At 45.2% G+C, this 21924-nt stretch overlaps 1 protein-coding gene and 1 non-coding gene across 5 annotated transcripts; both read right to left on the bottom strand.

Moving 5' to 3' along the window:
* Positions 1-315: 315 nt before the first annotated feature.
* On the bottom strand, positions 316-10231 carry LOC148686803 (uncharacterized). 4 transcript variants are annotated; one of them, XR_015948041.1, is made up of 7 exons: positions 10094-10193; positions 9694-9764; positions 8492-8635; positions 5959-6014; positions 3318-3516; positions 2249-2303; positions 316-748 (listed from the first exon to the last, which is right to left on the bottom strand). XR_015948041.1 is itself a non-coding variant. In XM_088661600.1 (5 exons), the coding sequence occupies exons 1-5, from the start codon at positions 10202-10204 to the stop codon at positions 683-685; spliced, it is 432 nt and encodes a 143-aa protein (XP_088517726.1). In that variant the 5' UTR covers positions 10205-10231; the 3' UTR covers positions 316-682. The 4 variants fall into 4 exon arrangements, 1 of the variants encoding a protein (XP_088517726.1); XR_015948042.1 differs by lacking the exon at positions 9694-9764 and having other exon boundaries at positions 10094-10215; XR_015948043.1 differs by lacking the exon at positions 3318-3516 and having other exon boundaries at positions 10094-10175.
* Positions 8704-8784, bottom strand: LOC118081633 (small nucleolar RNA R38). The gene has a single exon (XR_004692100.2). It is a non-coding gene; the product is annotated as a small nucleolar RNA R38 (small nucleolar RNA).
* Positions 10232-21924: the final 11693 nt, after the last annotated feature.

Raw genomic sequence — 21924 nt, 5'->3', positions numbered from 1 at the left:
CAAACAGTGGGCACAGTGGGAAAGTGCCCCAGAGCCCTCTGCAATGTACAGGTTTGATGTGGATTCCCTCTGGCGAGGAAGCCTGAAGATCACCTGCCACGCTAACAGTTCTGATGCCTACCTTGCTATCAGTGTTAAGTTATTAAGGTTGAATTCCTATGCATATTCACCTGGAAGCGAGCACTATTGAGAACAGTAGGACTTACTTTTGAGTAAACATGCAAAGCTTGCTTTAGAGGTGGAAGAACTTCAGGGTTGAAAAACAAACATTACCTTTCTCACTTTTCCCCACAAGCATCACACCCCATGAGGTTGTTTTTTGTTGGGGGGGGGAGTTTTTATTATTGTTCTTATTTTACAGTGCAACCTCGGGTTACAAATGCTTCAGGTTACAAACTCCGCTAACCCAGAATACTTCTCTTTTTACAAGGATGTGGGAAAAGTGCATGGTTATCCCTTCCCCCATTTTATCCTCACAACATCCCTGTGAGGTAGCTTAACTTGAGAGGCAGTGACTGGCCCAAGGTCACCTGGTGAGCTTCATGGACTAGTCCAAACTTCTAAGTGCTCAGTTACGCTGGATACGCTACTTTAGAATCCATTGCTTCCTCCTTTAAGGCCTGGTTCACTACCAAGGCAGACTACACTTTTCCACCACTGATTATCAAGTTTGCTTTCTTGTTCAACGCAGGGAAACCCCTTCTGGGTGGCTCGGCACTTCCAGGCCCTTCTGCTTAAAAGCCAGCACCTATAAAAGGTATAAAACAGGGGTCAGCAACCTTTTTCAGCTGTGAGCTGGTCCACCATCCCTCAGACCATGTGGTGGGCCGGACTATATTTTGAAGGGGGGAAAAAATGAACAAATTCCTATGCCCCAGAAATAACCCAGAGATGCATTTTAAATAAAAGGACACATTCTACTCATGTAAAAACACGCTGATTCCCAGACCGTCTACGGGCCATATTGAGAAGGCGATTGGGCCACATCCGGCCCCTAGGTTGCATACCCCTGGTATAAAACGATGGCAGAGGACACGAATCAAAAATTGATGGCTCTGAAAGAATAAGGCTGGCAAAAGAGAACGAGGCCAGAATAGCTGTGTTGGAACCACTTGATCTCATGACCTCCAGCAGCTTGCAAGGTGAGACATAGAGGGCTCATGGGCAGCTGGGCAGAAATGATTCACCCCGTATCTCTGTGGCTGGGTTCCTTCCTTCCTTGGCAGCCAACAAAGCCCTTATGTATTATGTTCAGGGCAAACAAAAAGGCAGCCTTCTTCGACACATGGTGTAATACACTCTCCCTCAATGTTGACTGACTTACGTTAGTTTGATTTAGACACGTTCAAGGAGGCTAGGACTAGCAGCAGTTGTTTGCCAGGAAAACTAATTCAAATGTGAACAGGCAGCAAAGCAATAGCTTGCAGAGGACAGAGGAAGGCTACCTACATCTGCCATGAGCCTCTTGAAGCATCTCACTGGCTGCTGGTAGACTAGATGGGCCCTCGGTTCTGACCCAGCAAGGTTGCTTCTTATGTTCGTACCCCAGTCCAACCTCTGCTGCTACTGCAAGTGTTAATGTTGCTGCAGCCGCACTGTTCCGCCTCTTCAGTTGGGGGAAAGAGAAAACAGGTGGAGCAGCCAGCACCATCCTTATGGGCTGCTCATGCAAGGGCTGGAGATGTAACCAAATGCTTTGCTCCTAGTAAAATTGGAGTGGTGGGACAAAGCAAGGCATCCCCGCTGAAAACTGCTTATCACAACAGGCCGTTTAATTTCTACAACAGACTACTTGAGTACATTGTGTTACTAGCAGCACTTGGTCAAGCACTACATGATTTCAGGTCGAAAAGGAAACCAGAAAGGCTCCCCAGGTAGGGGGACAGGGGAGCTGCCAGAGATCAAGGACTGCTGCAAAGAAAGCTAATGGTATTTTCAGAGACCCACACAAAAGTCTAGTACAGTGGAACCTCGGTTTACGAACGCGATCTGTTCCACGGAGGCGTTCGCTCCCCGAAGGCACGCTTCTGCGCATGTGTGCAGATTGCGTCTGCGCATCCGACGCCGCGGAACTTGGATGTAAACACTTCCGGGTCTGCGGCGTTCGTAAACCGAGGTACCACTGTATTGAAATCTGAATGGGCAACACAGCCAAGGACTAAGAGCTGCAACAAATGTTAGCTATGAAATGGAGTCCTTCAACCAGTTATTTTCGGTCATGAAAACAGAATTAGTCCAGCTTACTTACCCATAAAAAAATATAACTTCTCCATTCTTGAAATGCATTCTTCTTACAGTTGCGCCTGCAACAAAATAGCAAAAGGTTTGGGGGTGTTCTTTGTTTTGTTTTTAAAAGAAGTCAACTCTACCCTTCCAAAATCACTAAATGGGGCTTGGACTGGAAATACATTTTTTCCCCTTTACATTCATATTTTCATTTTTACCTTGCTCCTCAGGTTTTTCATGCTCAACGTGAAAGAACGCCAAAACCCAGCAGTTTCTCAAAGCAGGCAGTAAAACCATAAAAAAGCACTAAACATTAACAGCAAAACCAGAGCTAAATGGCCTCAAGGAACGTGTTGCTCTTTTTTTAAAATAAAAAACCGTTTCATCCTCAAACTATTTGCTTGTTACTTCCCTCAAACTATGTTTATGTCATATAGAAATTCTTCGGCATCCATGTTGCCCACAGACCTTCATCTGTCACTCTTTGACAGATGTTTTGTCACCCTCTCTGCGCCAACCTGAGTGTGACATGCTATTGCTTTGATGCTGTAAAGAGCGATCCAAAACTCCCTTACTAACTTGGCACCAGCTCTTCTTGCACCTTACAAAAGTATCTCTCCACTTGTATGGTGCATGTGGTCTATAAAGAGTTAACAGTGTTAGGCTTTATACCCCTGAACCAATTACACCCTCTAGTATAAACAGCCCTGAGAATATGCCAATAATGTGACATTTAAGACACCTACACATGGGACAACAAGAGCAACTATGTTCAGGGCATCATTGCAAGGCGTTTGCATCAGGCATGGCATTTGCGTTAACAAAACTGTCGCTCTTCCCTCTGCAAAGATGTGCACACAGAGGCTTCTACTCGCCCGCCTACTGCTGGGTGAGAGTCCTAACAGAAAGCTTGGCTGTTCTGCTTTGTATCCTGGGCTGATGGGCTTTTGTTATTCCCCAGGCAAATGTTCACTGCTCCTTTTTCACATAAGTGGGTGGGTGGGGGACAGAGAGAGAAAAGAAACAACAGCAATCATATCCCAAGAGGGAAGTTTTTTAAGAAGCAAAAAAACCAGGAACACACTGCTTACCAGGGCATTTGCAGTTAATGGAGAGGCAACGTTCCAAGGCAAAACAAGATATCCCTCTACTTCTGTCCTATAATATTATGGCTGAAGGGCTTGTATGATTCCAAGGAAGCTTCACCCTCTTGCAGGAAAAGACATCATTGCATGATGGAAAAACTGGTCTATGTTCTCTCCACCATTTTTTCGCCTCTTAGCTGTAACTCTAAAAGACCAGAGGGAATTAGGTGATCAACAAGGCCCCTTCGCCAATGAGAAAGCAACAACCGCTTGCTATATGCATAACTGTGGAAAGAGCGCTCCATACTTAAGTGTCGTGCCCACCCACCAATGCCACCCCTACCACCCTCCCCCAGGCATAAAGGACGCAAACTATGTTCAGGACACCCTGTGGCACCCTGACAACTTATCAGAAGGTTCACAGGGAGAGGATCAGTGATGGTGGAATGCCTACGCAGGAAAACAATTTGCTCATCATCATTACCGGCCTGTGCAGCCACAGGGGAATGTTGGGTGTTTGTGCATGTGGTTTGTTCAGGGTGGCACAGAGGCCCAACTGTTAGACCAGCACCCCATGTGAAGAGTTTATGCTCCAGAACCCCCCACAATGCTCAAGAGTTTTATGGCAGACAAGCAGATGCAGAAAAGGCCTCTGTGACCCTGAAGATACGACGTTGTAAAGCCGATCAACTTTGTTTTCAGGACAAACGTATTGAATATGAAGCTGTCTTTTATCAAGCCCAGGGTTGTGTGTTTTGACTGGCAACAACTCTCCAGAGTTCTCAAACACAGGACATTTGTCATGCTGCTCAGCCAAGGCCTTTCCTTCCAGTCAACAACGCAATAAAAGTGGCAGTAGAAAAATGGCGTTTTCTTTTGCTCCAATGATTTTAGTGTGGCAAGGAGGCCAGGCAGCTCCTCCATCCATGTCAAAATACTGGCCCAAGGAACATTCAGTTTTGTCTATCCTGTTCCCAGCTAAGCATACATTAGCTCTTTGCCTCTGATACCAGCTTCGGATTTTTGAATCTCTAACAGATTCAAGAAACTTTAAAACTAGATGACAGATAGTTCTCTCTTTGACTGGCATCTTTGGAATACCTTGTGGCTGCTGTAATAACCTCCAGAAGGGAATCGGTGTTGCAAAAGGCCCGCTTTCAGAAACCCTTCCATCTCAAATCAATGCCAGAGAAAGAAAATACTGAAAAATGTAGCCCAACAGCTGAATGCTAAGTCACGATGCTGAGGGAAGGATACAGCGGTCACACCTATCTCAAAAGAAATCACTCCTACTGAAGACAACTGTGAGGTGTCAAAGTGGGCAAGCCTCAGTGGATATTTATTTTCCCTCATAGCTGAATTTTCAGACAGGGATAACATCACATCACAGGCTTTTAGGAGGAGTGTGACAGACGAAAAAGCCAACATCAGGACTGATCCAAAAAAGCTGTAAGTCAGGCATCCCCAAACTGTGGCCCTCCAGATGTTTTGGCCTACAACACCCATGATCCCTAGCTAACAGGATCAGTGGTCAGGGAAGATGGGAATTGTAGTCCAAAACATCTGGAGGGCCGAAGTTTGGGGATGCCTGCTGTAAGTTCTTCAACTATTTTCCTGTGGTGGCTAAAATATATTCAATCTTTCTTCCAAGGAATTCAAGGCTACATACATGGCCTTTTTGTTCTCATAACAACCCTGTGAGGTGGGAAAGAGACTAAGTCCAAGGTAACCCAGGCAGTTTTGTGGCCAGGTTGAGGACCTGAAACTTTTGGTCTTCCCAGTTCTAGTTTGGCACCTTGGCCATTACACCACGCCAATTCTGAAATATGCAAAGTTTAGGGAGTGATGAGTTGGTTCACTTGGTTTCTCAGCGACTGCCTGTTGAAATCATGAAATTATATCTTCCGCCTCCATTTAAGAGTTCAGGATTTTTCCATATTCTCCAAAGAATTAAAAAGGGTCTTAAATTGGAAACGTTTCTTTGGTGTTGGCTGATGGATGGATTTTGCCCCCTTGATGAGGATTTGATTGCTGTGTTTCAAAGAGATACTTTCCAGACTCTCTGGGAGTTTTCTCCTTGCCTGGTAGCATGGAGATTCCTCCATTTATGTGAGCTGCCTGACACATATGTGAGCTGCCTGACACAACCAGGCCAGCACCCTCGAGGCCACCTCCCCTATTCTTTGCTTGGGTCTCATTGTAATCTGAATATGGAACAGTGTTTAAAATATGGAGGCCTCTGGCTTAATGTTGAGGTGTTAAATCAGGGTAACCCTTGCCATTTCTATCAAACAAGCAAGTCCTGCCCAGGATTTTTCAGTCATGTGATGTTGTGGACAGAATGGTGGACTTTGACTAGTAAGACCCAAGTATGTATAGGTAAATCTCTGCTAAAATGAAATTGCCCCAGAACTTTCGGAAGAAGGGTGGGATTATTTCCAACCACCTGCATTGCTTTAAATGTCACAAATAAGCATTTACACATGATTTTGAGGCCAAAACCTAAACCCCTTCCAGTCACAACTTCTCAAGCTGCACTGAAATGAGGGAGTCTGGTCCTTGGCAACTCACATTCCACTGACATGAAGGGATTAGCAAATTTGTCAGAAGCCAAACAAATGAATAAGCATTACCCTGAGCTCCTTACCCTGAGCAGCCGTTTCCAAACTGTACTTCTGAGTCCAGAGGCAAATGGTCTGCATCCTGTGGAGCCAAACATATTGATTTTATTTCTTCATTTTGCTTTCAAAACTTGCACACTGCTTTCAGACAATTTTCTTGAACAACAACTGAATCACAATCACCATGACAATTTATTATTCAAAAGGAACAAGAGTCCAGTTTGGAGGGAAAGGGTATCATCTTGTTACTAGATAAAAAATATTATATTGTCTTTGAGAGTTCATCTGTTCTGTGCAAAATAAGGACAATGCGGAATTAAATCAAGACCCAAATTTAATTCTAGTGAATTCAGCAGCCTCATTTCAGTCCTGGGATAAACCAGACATTTGGAAAACCAGACATTACAGTTCGTGGCACAAAGTTATTCTGTTCAACATCCGTTGGGGTGGTGTTGTACACATGATTTCAGGTAACTGGGATTTCTGGCTTACTAAGGTTCACATAACAGGATTCTAATGGACATTTTAAGAATTTCAAAATCATATATTTCTTATTGCAATCTACTCACCCAATAAGCCCACTTCCATTTCTACAACATATTGCACAGGAATGCAGTGACACAAACAAGCCATGTCAAGTCTTGGCCTTGCACACTTCTCCCTCCCTCTTCTTTTTGCAGCTGAAAGGAGATCAGATGCATCTACATTTAAACTAACCACAGTTCTCATTATGTTCAAAGTTGGGAAGGTGTGCTTCCTTTAAAAGAGATGGTGCAGATAACCCCACAGCCACAAAAGACTGGGGGTGGGAGGGGAAGTGTGCAAACCCACAGCTCATCTTCACTTGGGATAGCAGCAAGTCATAGATTACTGCTGTGTCTGAATCAGGCCTAAAGCTTGTCTTCCAAAACATATTTGAGCATTTAAAAAACAGCAGTACTCTGACAGTTAATCTACCATCTGCTTTCCCCAACTGGATTCATCACTGGCATGTCTGTCCAGTTCCAGATGAAAGTAGACGTGACTTTAAGCACATTTTTGCATCATGCGCTTGCAACTGTCAACATCTTTGTTTACAAAAACAACTGCAGGGCCATGGATGGTTAATGCTTTCCTCCAATGTCATTTTCCAAGTGAAAATTCCCCTCCCAACCCCCCTATACACAAAGCTATTAGATCAGAATTTTAAAAATATTTAAAGTTGGGGAAACAGTGCAAGGTGAAAAAGGTTAAACCTCTTTCCCAACCCTCATCTGGATTCCTCTGCAGCCCCTGGCTGCTTTGTCAACAAAAAGGAGTTGGCTGTCGCAAAAAACCCTGAATTTTTGTAAAAAGTGCTCTAAATCACGTTTAGTTTGACCCTCACTCTTCCCAAGGAATGACCCTAGATGATAATCTGCTATCTGCAGCATACCAAACTGCTGCCATTGTGTTCATCTGCACGTGAGGAGCAGCATCAAATTACCACTATATTAGCGAATTCATCTTTACTTGCTTCAGAGCATTCAAACAATGTGGTCGAGCAGACAAAGCACACCTTCTTTTACAGGGGGGAAAAATCCCCTTTTTTTGTGTGTGCATACTTAACACTGCAAGAAACATGCAGTCCAGAAAGTATTTTACATGTCCTAGAGGTGCTCCCAACTTTGCACAACCAGTATCATGGAGATGAAGGACAACTATTTCAACATGAAGCTATCTTATATTGAATCAGATCATCAGTACATCTAGCCCAGCATTGTTTACTCCAACTGGTGTTGGGCAGATTTTAGGGACGTGCTGAATTTCTGAATGAACGCTATTGGCTATAGGAATATACTGAATTTCTGAATAACTACCAGAATGCATCAAGTCAAGAGGGATGTGTTGCCTATGTAGTGATTTTCAGGGGCCAAAATGACCAAGCAGAAAACTACTGCCCTTCCAAATGGCCACAGCAAGGCATTGGGCGAAGGTTGTATGCTGCCCAATCACCTCCAGTCATTTCTACCCTCACCTGCAATCAAGAGTTCCAAATTGGTGATAGGTGTGTCAAAGTCTCCCACTCACCCCTACTTGACAATGCACTTGGTATTTTATGCAACCAAGGGTAGGAGAGATTTAACAAGATACATCCTATGCCAGTGACCATTTGGAAGGGCAATCTTTTGACATTTAAAGATGGTCCCTCACCCACCCCAAAATAATAAAAAAGTCAGTGTGTAAACAACTAATCACATTTGATTAATTCATTCCAATTGCCATTCGTAAATTCACTATAACCCTATGGGAATCTGTGCATTCTAGTAGCCTTCCTCGTTTTAGCACATTGCAAGACTTTATCATTATTTCATTATTTATTAAACAAGGTCCTTTTAAGTGGCTTGAACTTGGGACCTTCTGTGTGCAAAAGCACTAATTTGGATTCCACAATAGCAACTCTTCTGAGGAAGTCACACGCAGGAGTAGACAGAACTCAGACAAAGTCTCATATCGGATCAGTCAGGCTCATGGGATTTTATACCTGCAACCATAAAGAAATGAATCAAGCAACCGACGAGACTGCAGGCACATGCTTACCATTGTGTATATGACTAAGATAACCACAGAGTGGCTAACACAGGCTTCATTTCTTTTCAAGGGAAGTGGTCTCAGGTGTTTACAACTCAACACAAAGAAACTTTGTGTCTTCTTGACTGGTTTGCTTGAAAAGTCACATGCAGCCTGAGAACAGGAGAAATGCAAGGTTAGGGACAATTCAGCTATTCTGCGGCTCTCAGATTTCTCTGGAGCTGAGCTTCAGCATTCACAACTCCACAATGAGAAAGATTTCCTTTTCAGACAGGGATAACTTTATATCATCACAAGCTCAGCTCTAGACATCTCTGGCAAAATGCAAATGGTAACAGCAACTTCATTTCTCTTCCTAGTGGCGACATCTAGCGGACAACACACAAAACCTACTTGGGGTGGGCATTTCAAAGGGTGGTAGGTATCCAGTGCTGGCCAGATACAGAGTAGACCCACAGAAAATAAGACACATGACTAAGTTGGCTCCATTCATTTCAGCGGGTCTACACTGTATCAGACCAGATTGTCTCCCCTTCTATACCCAATGGATCACTGCTCTCTGCAAATCCCATCTTATCAGGAGATCTGCTGGCATGGGCATTTAGTGTGGTGGCACCTTCTCTTTGAAATTCCCTTCACTTGAATATTAGACAGGTGCCCTCTCTGTGGTTTTTTCACCACCTACTGGCTCCATCTGTTTTGAACAAGTTTTTATCACTTGTTGCTTTCTCCCCTGAGCTCCTTTAGAAGGGAGGGCAGAATATTAATCTTGCAAATAAATCTTACAAATAAACCAAAAGGCTGCTTTTCCTCAGGGGTAATTTTTTGGGGGCCACATATTGGCAATCAAAAACAAGCAAGCTGGAGCCAAGAGTTGGCAATCCCCTTCTCTTTCTCTGCATCCTCTTTTCTACTCTCCTTGCCAACCACATGAAATGGGGGCCAGATGGGCAGGAATGTAGACAAGGGGCTCCACACCCTTCACACAAAATACATGAGGGCAGGGAGTGAAGAGGAACTTATAGGATCTGTAACTTCCTGGTACTGTATACTGTACTTAAATGAATGCTCGGCAAACCTTACCCATACAAAAAAACCTTATGCATATTTCACGCAGGAATGCAAACAAATCCATCGTTACCTTTTGCGATTCCCTGTTCTTTCCCCTTAACTTTTTGCAACCAGTACAATATGCGCCCCAAAATACACACCCCTTTAAATCAACCAACTTGCTCCAATTGGGACCAGAGGCTCGTAAAGCACAGGCCGGAGTGTTCTTCTCCTGCAAAAAATAAATAAATAAAGGATGCGATTCAAAACGCTTAAGGCTGTGCAACTCATCAATACACTCGTCTTTCTCAACCTTCAGGGAAGAGGCTCGCTTCACTGGTAGAAACAGGCCTGCTACGCACCAACAACCCGTGTAGAGTCGGGGGAGGCAGTTAAAATCACAAAAAAGCCAAGACAGAAAGGAGCCAACCAATAAATAAATAAATGCTCCTGGCTGTGCACAAGCGCCCCCGGGACACATATCACAAGCTCACTTCTTCTTAGGAGCGGCAGCCGTAGAGGATTACAAGGGATCCTACGTAAAGAGTCCGCGTTACTCACCATTACTGCACCTCTGAAGCAGGTAGCGAGGAAGGAGAGAGCAGAAGCGCCTGCGCAAACTTTGACCGAGGTTTCCCCGCCCCCGGGGGTGCGGGCAGGGGAAGAGCTCATCTCGCGAGACTGAAAGCTTTTTCGGGAAATGTTGTTTTTTTAGAACTTAAATCCTCCGCTTCAGTACAGAATGCAAATACTCTGGAATACTTTTCACTGAACTGTAGTTTAATTAATGCAGCCTGCAGAAAAACAGCCTCTCCGTCGTTTCAGAACTTGCCACCTCCTTTGGGCAGACCCTAAATGCACTGAAAACGAAAGAGAAAGACCTGTTTTAAGAAGATCATTGAGGCTTACTTCTGAGTAAGAGCGTTTATGATCCTGTCTAAGCAAATACCGCGGTGCAACTGACAGGAACAACATGTGTGATTCATCAGAGTCGAGTTTGCTTTTCCCTTTAGCAAAAACTAAGTATTCATAATTGCACAATTACTATTTTGTATAATTATTATTTTGTATAATTGTTATTTTGTATAGGCACAGACGTCCTTACTACACAAATCAATGAATCATGCTTATTCAGAGTGCGTCCCAGTGATTGCAATGTGGAGTTAAATGCAATCCTTGAATATTTACTCGAAAGAAAATGCTTCTGAGTGTGGAGGGGGCACCCTCTCCAGTGAATGGGCACTAGGTTCTGCTGTTTGGCCAGGGTAGCCTTTGTTTCATTTTCAAGTTGATGGAAAGGAACGTTCACAAATAGAGTTCTACTGGATCAGACTAAAGACCCTTCTAGTCCAGCATCCTTCTAGTTCTCAAAGAGGCCAGTCAGAAACTCACAAGCACAAGAGCATTCTCCCCTCCTGTCGTTTCCAGAAACTGGTATTCAGAGACCAGCACTCTAACCATTAATTCACACTGCCTAGTTGTACCATTTTGCATTTCTTAAGCTCAGGGATGGAATGTGTGGCCTGCCAGCTCCCAGCAGCCCTAGCCCGTGGGGCCAATGACCAGGAATGATGAGAGATGGAGCCCAACAGCATACAGGTCACAAGTATTCAATCCACCTTGCTGGCTTGCTTTAGCTCCTGCACTGTGAACACAGAATTTTAAGGCTGGAGCACATACTGCGTTTTCCACGAGGGTATTGGTTAAAAGAGACACTTGGGCAGGGCTGGGTGTTCCTCATCCCAGATAAAGCATGTATTGCTTATTCTATGGCTTGATATTATTATTATTATTATTATTATTATTATTATTATTATTATCATTATTATTATTATTGCTCTGCATCTCCATGCCTCTAACTTTCCTGCAGCAATGGAATTGGGATGTAGAGATTCATGATGAGTGGAGATCCAAGTGAAATAATATATTGCATCCGGGACAGGAATCCCTTGCCATAGGTAGGCTGTTCCCCACTCTCCCAGCAGCATCCCCATGGGGATAGTGAGGTGTGCCTTGGTCCAATCTAAAGGTAGGTAGGGATATGGTAAGTGACTCAGTAAGGCAGAGATGGCAGTGGTGGAAGGTGAAACTATTTGAGGCATCCTGTTAAGAAGACCACTGACAGCGTTAAATGATGAACCAGCAAGCAAATCAGGCCCCTCAGAATAGACAGTGCATCCATTTGGAAATGCACTTTTTCCTGATTCTGGAAAATGTGCAAATTCTGCTGTTTGCATGCTGAGAACACTTTTCCACTAGGGGGTGCTCCAGCCACACACAAACTTTTAGCAGCAGCCCTTGGCTAACATTTCAAGGGGAAATGAAATGAACGGTCTTACTACAGTCCAGCTGAAGGACATCACAAGCAAATAAAATATAGATTGAGCTTTTAAAAAAATAAAAAATAAAAAGTCTCCTGTAAGCAGGACTCTTTACCAACTCATCCATATCTGACCAAACGAGAGAAAGGTATAAACTTGGCTATTCTACATTACTGTATATATGGAAAGGGATTTTGCATAGCATAGCCCCAAAATGTAGCAACACTGAGGGAAAATTGGTACACAGTTACATTTTAATGGTACTTTTATGCATTATGCCTTGTGAAAAGGAATCTTTCTCAGCCCCACCTGGAGATGACTGGGATTGAACCTGCGACCTTCTGCATCTCAAGCAGGTGGTCTGCCGCTGATCTACAAACCTTCAACTTGGGGGTTGAGGGATTTTTTTTCCTACAAGGTCATGTGCTTGCACCACATTCTCTCTGGACACTGATAAAATATGCCCCCATCCCATACTTGGACCTTGATGCTCTATTTATTATTATTATTATTATTAGTAGTAGTAGTAGCAGCAGCAGTAATATTTCTTATATCCTGCCCATCTGACTAGGTTGCCCCAGCCACTCTGGGCAGTTTCCTACAAAAATACAAAGGGAAAGAAAGGGGGTGGGGACCATTAAGCATTAAAAGCTTCCCAGATGTCTATGAAAAGTTATATGGTTGTTTAACTCTTTGACCTCTGCCAGGAGGGCATTCCATAGAGTGGGTGTGACTACCGAGAAAGCCCTTTGCCTGGTTCCCTGTAATTTCACTTCTTGCAGTGAGAACCACTAGAGGCCCCTCAGGAAAGTGTGTGTGGGGGGGTGTCATTTTGCAGCTTGTCTGAGTACACCATTTTATCCAGTGCTTAATAGACTGATAGGTCAAGCAAGTCTGCAGAGAAACCATTAGGTTGGGTGGGCTAACCCTGCCCTCTCATGCAAGCTGTGGCTGGAGGCAGATGACAAGTTTTTGCAAGACTGCTAAAGATGCTGTGTTAGAGGCATGGTTTTTCTCCCCTTCTCATCCCTAAATCTCACAAATTCTCCCTGTTCCCAGCACCTGGCCTAACAATTTCTACCCTCCCCTTAACCTCCACCTTCCTCCCTCTCCCAGCCCACAGCCTTGTTTGTTCCCTGCCCCCTGTCCCTACCCTGCCACGTCCTTTAACCTTGCGATGCCTGTGTGTGTGTGTGTGTGTGTAAAATGTGTCTTTGTGGGACTGGGTGTGTGATTGTGCACATGTCTTTCTGTGTTTCTCTGGCAGACTAGAAATGCATTAAATAATAACAAAACAACTACAGCTGCATCTAACACAGACGCAGCTTTGGATTTGGACCAAAAGACGATCAGGAGGATGTGTAAACACCTCACAAACAAATCAGGGTGGTTGCAGGGTGGCTGCTCAATGTCATATAACCTCCCCACAAACAAACCAGCATGAATGCTCAATAAAGGCTTGATGTAATCTAAGCTCTGCATAAGCTTTGGCCAAGCAAATCAGAACGATTGCTCAATAAACAGGTCATCTGGACGGGTGCTTATGTTTAAAAAACTGAAGCAAGGGTGGAAGATAACAATGTTTTGACATACGAATATTTATTCTGCTCATCATCACTTGACAGGCAGCCATTACTTTTAACAAGCAACCAAAGTCGCCTCATATCAGCCTTGAGGATGTTCCTTAAGCCTGAGAAAACACAGAAATGATTTTAGTGCCACAGAGCCCAAGATAATACTCAGGGTTAGGGCTTGAATTGGCTTTTTCTCAAATAGGTCTGCAATGCGAAAGTTACACCTACAATGGCATATTTGATTTCTCTTTCATGTTCAGCCCTGTACCAGGAGTATCAGAAGCAAAAGATTGCATTGTGGATGCCTGCCAGCCACACCCTTTCTCTGGAAACGCCATTCAATTTCCTTTCCCCTAGTTTTTGCCTCCGCCCGTCAGTTGGTCAACTGAAGAAGAAAATAGGCTCAATATCACCTACAGCAGCAGTGGCTCTCTAGAGTTTTGGACAGGGAGTCTTTCATACCACTATCTGGACATGCTGGGAATTGGATTTGGGACCTTCTAAAGGAGAAGCCGACAGAATCGTATAACGCCTGCTCCTTTGCAGAGTGCTGCCTCTTGCAGTTTATTTATTTTTTAAAAAATGGAGAAGGCTTACTTGGAGCCTTGGAATTGTATTGCAGTATTCCAGGACAGCCTTCCTGCAGTGACCATCTCTTTAAACATATGGCCAAAGTGGGTAAATGGGTTGTGAAGAGCTCAGCGCCTCCACGATGACAGCTGCTTGGGCAGGGGGAAGAAAGCAAGTATGTTGCACAAGAGCTCCCAATGCACTTCAGCTGTGCAACCTGGATTTACCAATATATGACTGAATCCCACCAGAAAATAATGACAGTCTGGAAGCACCCTTAGGTTATTTCCTCAGGGAATTCTGGGAATTACAGCTCCAGCAGATAACTGGGTAGACTTGTTTGAGATTCCTGAGTATACTCCAAAAATAAAGTTTCCATTGGTCCCTTTTTGGAAACCTTGAAAGCTAAACCAGTTTAGGCCAGGGTAGCACTGTAATGGAGCCCTTGTCCTTCTCCACCATAACTATTCCTTCCTTCCTCTCTCTCTCTCTCTCTTTCTCTTTCTCTCTCTCTCTCTCTCTCACACACACACTTGAATAGCACCAAGGCAGGCATGTCAAACCTGCGGCCCTCCAGATGTTTTGGCCTACAACTCCCATGATCCCTAGCTAGCAGGACCAGTGGTTGGGGAAGATGGGAATTGTAGTCCAAAACATCTGGAGGGCCGCAGGTTTGACATGCCTGCACCAAGGTGATGTGGCTCTCCAGCTGTTGTCGGACTCCAACTCCCATCAGCCCAAGCTATTGGCCATGTTCACTGAGGCTGGTGGGAGTTGGAGCCCAACAACATCTGCCAATGGTCATGCAAGCAGTGCTGAGTCCGGGATAGAATCAATAACTCCAGGAGATGAGCCATTTGGGCTTGCCGGCTGGATTATTCCAGCTGGAACCCAACCACCACCATCTCGAGCTTCTTTATCTCAGCTGCACAGAAATCCTTTTATGTGTGAGGCTGGGAAAGATTTCAAACGCACAAAACAAACAAATGAGCAAACAAACCAGTAGCTGATAGGCGTGCAGGCAGTTAGATAAGTTGTCATTCTGAAATAACGGTGCGTTTCTCCTTCCTCTCCTTGAAGGAGGAAGGGAAAACAGACAAGAAAAAAGGCTGCTTTTTTTTTGAAGATGGTGCTTGTGTTTTCCTTCCTCTTTCACACACTTTCCTGTTCTCCATTGCTCTACGTCAGGCATCCCCAAACTCGGCCCTCCAGATGTTTTGGGACTACAACTCCCATCATCCCTAGCTAACAGGACCAGTGGTCAGGGATGATGGGAATTGTAGTCCCAAAACATCTGGGGGGCCGAGTTTAGGGGTGCCTGCTCTATCCTGGATGCACAGAAAGGGTGGTGGTCTCAGATGCAGACGCTAACTAGGCTTTGAGAACCAGGGGAAGTGGTGTCAAATGATGTCATCACAAAGAGACTCCACATGGAGTTCCTGCTTCATGCATCTGAACAGAATGAGCAGGAGGACACCCCCCCCCATGTAGCAGAGCCGACTTATCACATTTGGAAATAAGTGAAGTCAGACACTTCACCATCTAAGGAGGGCAATATGTTCTTGCAAAGGGCCTTGGACCTCACTTTCTGCAAGAGCATATTCTGGTGTGGACATGAAGCCTAATAAGCAATTTCCTGAATAATTGCTCGTGGGATTGGTTGTGGATAACTGAGATCCCCAAGGCATTCTGTAATGGATGGATGAATGGATGGATGGATGAATGAATGCACCATAGCTCATCGCTAAGGAATTAGCAACTTCACGGAAACAGCCATTTGGACTGAATGTCTGGATAACAATTCCAAAGTCCTGTCCAGTCTTGTCATACAATCTGTACAAAATATGATGTGGATTTTTTTGCAGGTTGGTCTCTATTTAACATTATTTGTTCTGTAAGGTTATGCAAACGGTCATGGAAGAGGTCTTTCCAGGACACTACTTTTAAAAGGCAATATATCTGAAGCAATTTTTTTCTAAGGAAAAACAACTAAATGCCACAGAGTAAACTCATACAGACAGATCAACAATACACCCTTAAATGGACTTTATACCAGCTAATTTGTCATGGTTTCCTCCAAAGAATCGTGCAAAGTGGAATTTGTTGAGGAGGCTGGGAATTGTCTACCAAGGATTTTGAGCCCCCTCAAAGAACTACAGTTCCCAGGGTTCCCTGGGGAGAGAGTGTTATAAGAATTTTAAGGTTATATATATATATAATAATTGTTCATAAACATGTACATGAATGTACAGGCACATGCCTGAAGCAGCACAGGAAGACAGGCCTGACTGACACCATTTTGACTTTCTCTGACCAGAATCACACACACATTTCCACATGACTATCAACTTGGGAGTCATAATCCTGTAAGCCGGAGGCTCTGCCAACTGGACATTTCCCCATCAATGGTGCCAGACTGACTGCTAGCCATCTCATTCACAATGGAAGACTCCTCCAACAAAAGATAGTGATCAACTTTTAGGAAACTGTTAATTTCTCTTTGCCTTTAGGAATTCACACCTGGGAGGGATGAGAGGAGGACTAGGAGAGGTGTCAAAGGTGCTCAGATTTCTACCTTGAACCCTCCTTTTTTGTGAGGTATTGATTATGTAGCTGTGATGTAGGAATGATGTATTTTGGGGGTGTTTCTTGGTGATGGGAAAACTGATAAAAGTGGAGGTTCTCTTTTGTTCTGGGTTCCTTCCTTGTTCTCCTGCGTGAGGGGAAGGACCCTGTTGCAACAGCAAAAATAAAGGTTTTGCTTCTCAAAATTCTCTGGTTGGCCTCTGTTATATTCTCCGACCGATGGAGAACCCAATAAGGGCTCTTGTGTACCCCATAAGGGAATAAGGGCAGATTTTTGCTTATAACAAGAGGATTAATCTTCTTGATAAACTGGAGTGCTTAGCAGCTCCATCACAAGAAACCTAGCACAGTGCTTCTCAAACTATCTGATCTGGTGTGGTAGACAGGTAATTTTCCAAACATGCCAGGGACAAGTTGCATATTTAGTCCCTGAAGCATCCCACTCAACTTGGGGTTTGGTGGAGTCACCGTGGACCAGCAGCCAATGGCTCACGGACCAGCACTGGTTTGCAGACAACCACTTTGACTAACCTAAAGGGCTATGGACAGGCTTCCCAGTGGCATTCATGGAATCCAGGAGGTGTGAGTTTAGCAAAAGACCTCTCTAGCTTGCTTTGCAAAAAACAACAACAACCTAACTTCAAGCACCCTGGGCAACCAATGTCAGACTTCCCCACGTCTCTCCTTTTTAAACAAAAACAAATCCGGCAATAGACAGTGCTGTGTGTAGCTTTAGAGGGTCTAAATATCTCCAGCTGCTCCTGGCCTTCCATATATTCAAGCGTTTCCCCTTTCGTTTCCCACAGCTGTCATCTAAAGCAAGTCTCCCTGCAGAAGACGAGTGGGAGGGAGGGAAAGATGTGCATTGTGAAGAGATGGCTGATCTTTTCTGGCATCTGTGTTTATTTGTGAAGGAGAGGGGGATAACTCACAAGTGGCATCCTCCTTCCTCTCCTCTCCTCTCTCTCCCCCTCTCTTTCTCTCCCCCCTCCCCCTCCAATAATGCCCTGACAATTATCACTCAGCATAGCCATTTTGGGGGAATAACAGCACTGCGCATTCATGCTGTTTGTTCCAAGAAATGCTCTCAAGGATTTGAATAAGAAAATCCGGCTTCTGGCTGGGTGCTCAGCTTTGGAGAATCCACATCTTTGTCTTCTGTTTCCCTATCATTAGAAACAAGAAAACGAGAGTGAAGAGTCCTACTTAACCCTTTGCTAGCGCATTGATTCCAAGCCCACCTGTCCAAGGGTGGACAAGCCTCAGCTCTGGGTCATGCGGACAGTGCTTTACAGATGGACAGCTGATCTTCCAGCAGTGGGTCTATTGGGGCCATCATGTACAGCCACAATGCCAAGGGACCCATGGCCGGGTTTTGAGGAAAAGCAAACATTTTATCGCTAGCAATCTGCCATAGAAATATTGGAGAGCCGCTGTCCTAGTGAGTGACGTTGAAGCCTGGAGAGACCATGAGCCATAAGAAGATGGTACCAGAGGCTGGTGTCATGCATTCCCAGCATGCCTTTCAGAGGGTAGGCTGCAACCTCATCAAGGACATCCCCATGGAGAGCCCTGCAGTAGACGAGCCCTAAAGTTACCAATGATATTTGCTTGTGTATATGACATGGCAAGAAAAGGATGCAGTCTACTTTTCATGCACATAGATACAATCTGGGTGTTGAGAATTGGCAGTGCATTCATGAGCACACTCAGACTCAGATGGCTGAGTGTCTAGAGGTGACCGAACCACATCAATGATGGGGTCCTAACAAGTTGCATGGTGTAAAGGTAATCCTTGCTTCAGTCTTCTCCAGATTCAGTTTAAGTAGGCCGGGCTGCATGAGGCCACCACCTTGGAGAAGCTAAGCAGTTCTGGACTGATTTGGTTAGAAGACCTTGAGTGGGGAAGAAAAGGAGGGATATAAATGTAAGAAAATAAATAGTGTCCAGATATTGGGGAAGCACTGAAATTACAGGACCTGGATCATATGAAAGTGATGGGCTGGGATATTTTCTTGAGGGATATGGCTGTTACTTCAATAGGTTTTTTCATTCGTATTTGAGTTCTATTTTGTATATCATTTTGAGTTCTTTTGCATTGCATTTGATTTCTACTTTATATATCACTTTGAGATTATTTTGAATATTAAACCATTAGGAAAATTTTCTAAAGTAAATAAATGAAAGGGAGGGAATGAAGACAGGGTGTCCTCAGAACACTGGTGGCACTGGAGATTTTGTATTACTGCATGAGCTCAATTTAATAGCTCTGTATACATAAGAAGAGGGACACGGGTGGCGCTGTGGTCTAAACCACAGAGCCTAGGGCTTGCCGATCAGAAGGTCGGTGGTTCGAATCCCTGCGACGGGGTGAGCTCCCGTTGTTTGGTCCCAGCTCCTGGCAACCTAGCAGTTCGAAAGCACGTCAAAGGGCAAGTAGATAAATAGGTACCGCTCCGGTGGAAAGGTAAATGGTGTTTCCGTGCGCTGCTCTGGTTCACCAGAAGCGGCTTAGTCATGCTTGCCACAAGACCTGGAAGCTTTCTGTGGACAAACACTGGCTCCCTTGGCCTATAGAGCGAGATGAGCGCTGCACAGAGCCGTCTTTCCCATAGGGCGTAGTGGTGTGTTGCACCAGGGTGCAGGCCTCTCAGGGGTGCCCCATCGAGTGGGGGAGCTGTGTGGCTTTGCCAGCGGCCTCCACTTTCCCTGCACGCCTGCCAGCTGCGCCCTGTCAACCATATGGCTGGTGGGCACACAGCTTTCCTCCCAAGCCTCTTCGGGGATTGCTCTCCTGCAGCAGCATGGGGGAGAGTTGTGCACCCCCCCCCCCAATGGCTGGCAGTGCACAACTTCGCCCCCCCCTACTATCCATGGCAATTTGGGGGCACTGAGCGGATATTTGCACCCCGGCGCCACATCTGCTAAAGACGGTTCTGGCGCCGCAACCCCAGAGTCGTCCACGACTGGACCTAATGGTCAGGTGTACCTTTACCTTTATACATAAGAAGAGTGGTCAGTCGCAATGGAGACTTCCCAGATCCTGTAGGGGATATTTAAGGGGGAATTAAGTGGCAAAGCAATGTTCATCAGCAAAGCAATTCTCTGTAAACTTGCAAGATCCTACTCCTTCCCGTAGCGTCACCAGCATCTTGTGGCGAGCCATATAAAAGACTTTCATCCTATCTGACCTTGATGGCAGGAATGAAGTTCTGTGCGATACTGACCCGTTTCTGTCTAATGAAAACCTTTGTGTGCCGCTGGCTGTGCTGTGGAAACCTGCCCTGATTAAATGCATTGTCATGGCCGCTACTGTTTAATAAGGGAGCAGGAGAAATGAAGAGCAGGAACAATGCAACAAACTAAAACACTAGAATTCAACAATGGCAGTGGCATTGCTTATAGTCCTGTTTCAAAGGTATTCTCTAATTTAATGGTGCATCCTAAGAACTTGGGGAAAGGGGGGAACCGTCATCTGCGTGGGGGCCCTACTTCTATGCTTAACTATAAATCTATTGCTGCCTTCCTATGTTCTCCTGAAGGAGCTTTTTCCTTTTAAAACAGGAACGTCAGGCCAGCATGACATGTTTACCCAGAATGCCTTGCTTGGCCCTCTGTGTGGTATAAGCGAGGGAAGGCAGGGTGAGCTTTCAGTCCGACACCTTACAGTTCAATAATCAAAAGTGCTGCTAAGCCTGATTGACAGGTAGAGTTGGAAAAAATGAGAAGGATGCAGTATGCCCTGCAAGAAGGTGAGTGAGAGGGGGTGGGGGCTAAGAAAGAGAGAGGGAGAGGATAAATGTACAGCATGTATACAGGAAACCAGGCTTACTCGGGATAAAAGGGTCACCAAGAGAAAGCACTTGGCTGAGGCGCCTGTAAACACAAGCTGACGGCTGCTAGCAGCCCACTCATAAGAATGCACTTCCCATCCTTCCTCTCCCTAGAGTGGGGCATAACTATAGGGCCGTGAACGGCGGGCCTTTAGTAACCCTCCAAAGATTCTTAAAATCTTTAAAATGTAAGCATTCACTCTGTGGCATTGTTACCCTGCCATAGGTCACATCCACACCATATGTTTAAAACACATGTCTCTCTCCCTCCCCATCCCATTGGAATTCTGGGAACTATTTGGGTCATAGCTGCCAAGTCTCCCACTGAAAAATGCGGGATCAGCAGTGGCGCGGCACCAGAAGTTGCTTCTACGCATGTCTGGACATGCGTAGAAGCAACTTCCGGTGTCGGCGCCGCCCAATTTCTGGTGCCCAGACATGGGTAGCACGGCACTGGAAGTCGCTTCTACGCATGTCTGGACATGCGTGGAAGCAACTTCTGGTGCCGCTCTGCCCGATTTTTGGTGCCCAGGCATGGGCAGAGTGGCACCGGAAGTTGCTTCTACACATGTCCAGACATGCGTAGAAGCGACTTCCGGTGCCAACTACCCATGTCTGGGCACTGGAAATCGGGCGGCGCCAGCACCCAAAATGGAGCCTTCCTGGCAGGTAGGAAATCTGGGGGATTTACAGGATTTTTACCAATCCGGGCTGCCAGCGTGAAACGGTTTAAAATACGGGGGTTTCCCGAGAAAAATGGGAGACTTGACAGCTATGATTTGGCTGCACTGCATGTACAACATGCAAAAGAAAACATGGCGTTTTTTAAAATATATGTATGCAAAATAAAAATTATGCATAGACACTCAGCAAATCTTACCAAGTGAATAGAGTTCATTGTCTCTCATCAACCAGTGCAAGGGCTGCATAAAATTTTCTACAGGTTGCCCAACCCCCCGCCTCCAAACAAGGCAACCTGGAAAGAAGTGTGGTCTGCTTGCAGTTATTCATTATCTTATCTATATATATAAAAATGTAAAAATCTTGAAAGTGTTGGCCGCACTTTTCTCCGTAACCGCTTGACCGATAGTCCTGAAATTTTGACACAACGATCCAGGCCACTCCCCGAGCGTTGTTGGGGACAAAAATCCCTGACATCTCACATCTCGGCAGGTAGAAACCTGGTTTTCCACCAAGTCAAATAGCGCCCTCAAGTGGCGTTATACCCTCCTCCACCCCCTCCCTTCCTGTGAAATCTAAGCCACACCCACAAACCAAATGACATCATCAACCAAGCAACTGAAACCACCAAGGCGGCCATTATCAGACCCCTAGGCCCCTGCCAGGCTGCTAGGCCCCCACTAGGCCCGGGGCGGGGGGGGGGAGAGGACGAGAGCTGTTTAAAAAATTGCTTTTGCACGTGGGATTGCTCTGTGGTCAACCCACAAACTGCCTTCCCTCATGGGCTATATGCTGGGAGTGGATTGGGCAGAGGCATACATTGCTAT

Source organism: Zootoca vivipara, chromosome 2, assembly GCF_965207765.1.
Source record: "Zootoca vivipara chromosome 2, rZooViv2.hap1.1, whole genome shotgun sequence".
Classification (NCBI taxonomy): Eukaryota; Metazoa; Chordata; class Lepidosauria; order Squamata; family Lacertidae; genus Zootoca; species Zootoca vivipara.
The sequence above is the reverse complement of the archived record's forward strand: the minus strand, read 5'-3'. Positions and strand labels throughout refer to the sequence as shown.

Coding starts and splice junctions, on each gene's coding strand:
- LOC148686803 (XM_088661600.1), bottom strand. CDS start 10,204: ATGAGCTCTTCCCCTGCCCGCACCCCCGGGGGCGGGGAAACCTCGGTC. Junction 6,015..8,491: donor TCTTAGTCATATACACAATG/GTAAGCATGTGC, acceptor TTGGCTCCACAG/GATGCAGACCATTTGCCTCT. Junction 749..2,248: donor GAAGTTATATTTTTTTATGG/GTAAGTAAGCTG, acceptor TACCTTTTATAG/GTGCTGGCTTTTAAGCAGAA.